The 5,000-nt window shown below is 39.9% G+C and overlaps 2 protein-coding genes across 2 annotated transcripts in view; both read right to left on the minus strand.

Annotated features, from left to right (window-relative positions):
• EMWEY_00036850 (hypothetical protein) overlaps positions 1-1,403 on the minus strand; it is a gene marked incomplete at both ends in the record, with an annotated part of 1,426 nt that extends 23 nt beyond the window's left edge. The window contains 4 exons of the mRNA XM_013482181.1: positions 1-88; positions 856-944; positions 1,159-1,223; positions 1,342-1,403. The exon at positions 1-88 is cut by the window's left edge and continues 23 nt beyond it. Coding sequence (XP_013337635.1) covers positions 1-88; positions 856-944; positions 1,159-1,223; positions 1,342-1,403 — 304 coding nt within the window. The remainder of the gene's footprint in view (positions 89-855; positions 945-1,158; positions 1,224-1,341) is intronic.
• A 1,695-nt stretch (positions 1,404-3,098) lies between these two features.
• The window catches only part of EMWEY_00036860 (1,4-alpha-glucan branching enzyme, putative), a gene marked incomplete at both ends in the record, with an annotated part of 3,859 nt that continues 1,957 nt past the window's right edge, over positions 3,099-5,000 (minus strand). The window contains 5 exons of the mRNA XM_013482182.1: positions 3,099-3,102; positions 3,410-3,444; positions 3,601-3,644; positions 4,330-4,393; positions 4,646-5,000. The exon at positions 4,646-5,000 is cut by the window's right edge and continues 1,553 nt beyond it. Coding sequence (XP_013337636.1) covers positions 3,099-3,102; positions 3,410-3,444; positions 3,601-3,644; positions 4,330-4,393; positions 4,646-5,000 — 502 coding nt within the window. The remainder of the gene's footprint in view (positions 3,103-3,409; positions 3,445-3,600; positions 3,645-4,329; positions 4,394-4,645) is intronic.

Consider the following 5,000-nt stretch of genomic DNA (forward strand, 5'->3'; position numbering starts at 1 on the left):
TATGTGAATCTTCATGTATAAATTCAGGAGGAGTATATTCATCCGTTAGTGCAGGTTCTTCAAGACGTAATTTATTTGCTGCTGCCACCTGAATACACAAACCCTAAACCCTAAACCCTAGGGCTAACCCTAGACCCTAATTTGTTAACCCTAAACCCTAATCGGAATAGTAAATCAGAAGGCCATATTGCCAAACCCTAAAGCAGAGGAGAGAAGGAATCAGAAGCACGCGATTCTGTCAAGAGAATAAGGGTTTAGGGTTTAGGGTTTAGGGTTTAGGGTTTAGGGTTTACAAGTCTCATCATTTTTTGTGCATACAAATCATAAAAAAGTTGCCAATTGAATTAACATTGAAAAAATTCAAAATTGAAAATTTTTAATTTTTTAGGGTTTAGGGTTTAGGGTTTAGGGTTTAGGGTTTAGGGTTTACAAGTCTCATCATTTCTTGTGCATACAAATCGTCAAAAAGTTGCCAATTGAATTTTTTATTTTCTTCGACATTCCAAAAAGAATTTTGTAGAATTTCTGTTCCCATGAATAGCATTGGTATACCACGGCTTACTGCTTGTAGGCTATACCTGCATGCATGCATGCATGCATGCATGCAGCAGCAACAGCAACAGCAGCAGCAGCAGCAGCAACAGCAGTAACAAGGGGAGTAAGTGCAATAATAGTAGTAGGAGCAGCAGCAAGAGGAGCACCAGCAGAAAGACAAGTAGCAGAGCAGGAGAAAGGAAGAGTAACCAAAGCAGCAATAGCAGCAGCAGCAAGCAACAACAGCAGCAACAGCAGCAACACCAAGCTAGCTAGCCATACACCTAGCTAGCCAGCTAGCTAGCTAGCTAGCTAGCTTACCACATGCGGCATTGAGCCCTTGTATGCCAATTGTCTCTCCCACCAAAGAGAGAAACAAAATAACCGCCATGCTTCCCATCTGTTTTTCCCTAATATACAAACCCTAAACCCTAAACCCTAAACCCTAAACCCTAAACCCTAATTGGTAAGGAGCTGCTTTCCTTCTTCTGTCTATTTTGTATTTAGACCTTCTCTGTTATGTTGGAAGGAGGAGCAGGGTGGGGAAAAAACAAGGGTTTAGGGTTTAGGGTTTAGGGTTTAGGGTTTAGGGTTTAGGGTTTAGGGTTTAGCGGACTCCTGCACGGTTGCCTGCTTGGTCATGGCTGCCTAAGATTGAATTAATACATTGAGAAGACTTTGTAAATCCGCTGAGTACACCAAACCCTAAACCCTAAACCCTAAACCCTTGAGCCTGTACATCGTTTGCAGTCCCAGTAAAGGGAAATATTACACTCTAGGGTTTAGGGTTTAGGGTTTAGGGTTTACTAATGGATATCGACAATATTTTTCAGCATAGAAAGATGATAAGGAGATTCTTCGTTCCTCATTATCTGCACAAACATCAGGTTTCTAGGGTTTAGGGTTTAGGGTTTAGGGTTTAGTGTTTGTCATAATAGTATAAGCAGACTAATATAGTTAGGGTTTATATGTAAACCCTTTTCTTACTATAATGTAAAATATAATATATATTCTTTAAAAAATTAGGGTTTAAAAAATTAGGGTTTAGGGTTTAGGGTTTAGGGTTTAGGGTTTAGGGTTTACCTTAACAGCATCATAATAAGCTGAATGTATCCAACATGAATCGCATGCAACTTCTTTGCATATTTTTGGATTTTCTGGTGTAACTTCAGCTATAATAAATACATTAGGATATTTTTCTTTTATATATTTTATTAATTCCTTTTTTTTTTTTTTTATTTTATTTTATTTATTATTAGACATAAACACACAAATTAATTAATTAATTAATTAATTAGTTTATTTATTTATTTATTTATATAATTATTTTATTCAATTTATTTTATCTTATTTATTTATTTATTTATTTATTTATTTATTTATTTAATTTATTTATTAATGATAAACAAACAAACACACAAAATGGATAATTTAATTATTATAAAAAGGAAAAAGAAAAAGAATTAATAATAAATAAAAAAAAAAGAATAATTATAAATAAATAAATAAATAAATAAAAAGAAAGAAAGAATTAAATGTAAATAAAAAGAAAAAAGGGACAAAAAAAGAAAAAAAAGAAAAAAAAATAAAAAAAAAGAGAATTTAATAAATAGACGCCTAAATAAATAAAAAATAAAATAAATAAAAAAAAATAAATAAAATAAATAAATAAATAAACTAATTAATTAACTTATAAATAAATAAATAAATAAATAATAAATAAAATAAATAAATAAATAAATAAATAGAGGAATTACTGTTAATAGATCAATTGGCATATTATGAACAGAATCAAGACGAAGACCATCGGGGCTGCACAACACACACACCTCCTGCTGCTCCTGCTGCTGCTGCTGTTGCTGCTGTTGCTGCTGCTGCTAGTATGTCGTATCTATTGTGTTGCACTGATGCTAAAGATATGTGTATCCCTAGCAGCAGCAGCAGCAGCAGCAGCAGCAGCAGCAGCAGCAAGAGCAGCACCATCGCCATCAACACCACCACCAACAGCAGCAGAAGCAGCACCACCAGCACCACCACCAGCAACAACAACAGCAACAGCAACAGCAGCAACAGCAGCAGCAGCAGCAGCAGGAGCAGCAGCAGCAGGAGCGTACTTATACTCCTCAACAAAAGAAATTGCCGCTTTTTTTATCATCTTTTTTATTTCTTTTTTATTAAAAGAAAACTTTTTTCCCCAAGTTGAATCCCCCCCACCCTCAAAGTATATACCACCATTATTATTAGGACCATAACTGCAGCAGCAGCAGCAGCAGCAGCAGCAACAGTAGTAGCAGCAACAGGAGTAGAGGCAATGTCTTAGTGATAGGAAGAGGAGCAAGATGAGGGGTGATAGCAGCAGCAACCGCAGCAAAACAGCAGCAGCAGCAGCAGCAGCAGTAACAGCAGTAGATACAGCAACACAACAGCGCCAACAGCAGCAAACTAGCAGCAGCAGCAGCAGCAGCAGCAACAGCAGCAGCAGCAGCAGCAGCAATATATTTACCCATCCCAATTCCAAAGTGAATTCAATTTTGATGATCCATGATTTAACACCAAATCAAATATTACCTGCATAAACCCTAAACCCTAAACCCTAAACCCTAAACCCTAAACCCTAATTTCTAAACCCTAAACCCTAGATGCAACCTTGTACTGAATGCATAAGCTCTAGTGACCCAACACCAAGCCGCAAACTGTAGACCCTATACACCACCCCGTAAACCCTAAACCCTAAACCCTAAACCCTAAACCCTAACTGACGGCAATATTATGTTGATGACAACAATTAACAAGTTTTTTTAGGGTTTGAGGGTTTCCATAAGGAGAATGTAATGCCATAAGAAGACGAGGGTTATAACCCCATAAACCCCCGTACTCTTGTATAGGCATTAATTCTATTGCTGTAAAACCCTGCATACAAACCCTAAACCCTAAACCCTAAACCCTAAACCCTAATTTACCCATACAGGTTCGAGGCATTAAATACCCAGGAGGAAACTCTTGGTAATACAGTCTTAATCCTAAACCCTAAACCCTAAACCCTAAACCCTGTTTTATCCTTCTTACCAGGGAAGCGATGTATTCAACTTTGTCCGCGATCGCCTCAAATACTCTGCGCCAACATCATAAACCCTAAACCCTAAACCCTAAACCCTAAATCCTAAACCCTAATCTCTAAACCCTAAACCCTAAACCCTTTTTTTTTCTTACGTTTGTCCTTCTTTTGGGGTAACGAAGGTAGAAGGATGTAATTCATAAATTATCCATTTGTTCCATGGCCGTATCTTGGGGCTGCATGCAGGCTCTCCTGCAGCAGCAGCAGCAGCTTCTGCTGCTGCTGGAGGCAGCATAATGTAACACTCGTTGCTGTTAAAGTCGCAGAAGCGGGCATAGGGATCCCCTGCAGCAGCAGCAGCAGCAGCAGCAGCAGCAGCAGCAGCGACAGCAGCAGCAGCAGCAAACCAGCAGCAAGCGCCGCAGATACAGCACTTGAATTGGCATAACAGTTGTAGTAGCAACTGTAGCAGCAGCAGCAACAGCAGCAGCTTCTCCTGTTGCTGCTGCAGCAGCAAACTTATTAGCAGCAGCAGCAGCAGCTCACATAACAGCAGCAGCCCATCAATTCGCTCTAAACCCCAAACCTCCTCCATGAAGCCCAAACCCTAAACCCTAAACCCTAAACCCTAAACCCTAATTTACTTCTATGTAAGAATTCTCCTTCTGTATAATAACAATTATTATAATTAGATGTAAATATATAATGATAAGATAGACCTGCGTATACACCCGAGAGGCAAACAGACCATTGGTCATCTTCTTCTTCTTTACTCATTATATAACGAACTCCTTTTATCTCCACCTAAACAAAAAATCATAAACCCTAAACCCTAAACCCTAAACCCTAAACCCTAAACCCTACTAAACCCTTAACTACAACTATAGCCCAACCCTCCTCGGGTTCATATGCTATTAGGAGGAGAAACCCTACATCTAAATTCACCCTAAACCCTAAACCCTCTAAACCATCTAAACCCTAAACCCTCTAAACCCTCTAAACCCTCCAAGCCCTCTAAACCCTCCAAACCCTAAACCCTAAACCCTAAACCCTTACCCATGCCTTCTCTACATGGGGCCCCCAGAATCGGAAGGTACAGAGGCCCCTCTTGGGATCGAAGAGCGTCGCTCCCAACTCCCCATTAGATCTATCCTCACTACGAGGTACTATTTCTATTGCTGCTGCTGCTGCTGCTGCAGCTGGCGCAGCAGCAGCAGCAGCAGCAGATTCTTCAGATGATGCAGCAGCAGGAGCTGCTTCAGAAGCAGGAGCTTCTGCTGCTGCTGCTGCTGCTGCTGCTGCTGCTGCGTCTGTTGCTTCCGGTGCTGCTGCTGAAGGTGCTTCAGCAGGCTCTGCTGCTCCAGCCATCGTTGTTGCTTCTGCTGTTTCTGCTGCTGCTGTTTCTGCTGCT

Source organism: Eimeria maxima, genomic scaffold (assembly GCF_000499605.1).
Source record: "Eimeria maxima Weybridge genomic scaffold, Emw_scaff541, whole genome shotgun sequence".
In the NCBI taxonomy this organism is placed as follows: Eukaryota; Apicomplexa; class Conoidasida; order Eucoccidiorida; family Eimeriidae; genus Eimeria; species Eimeria maxima.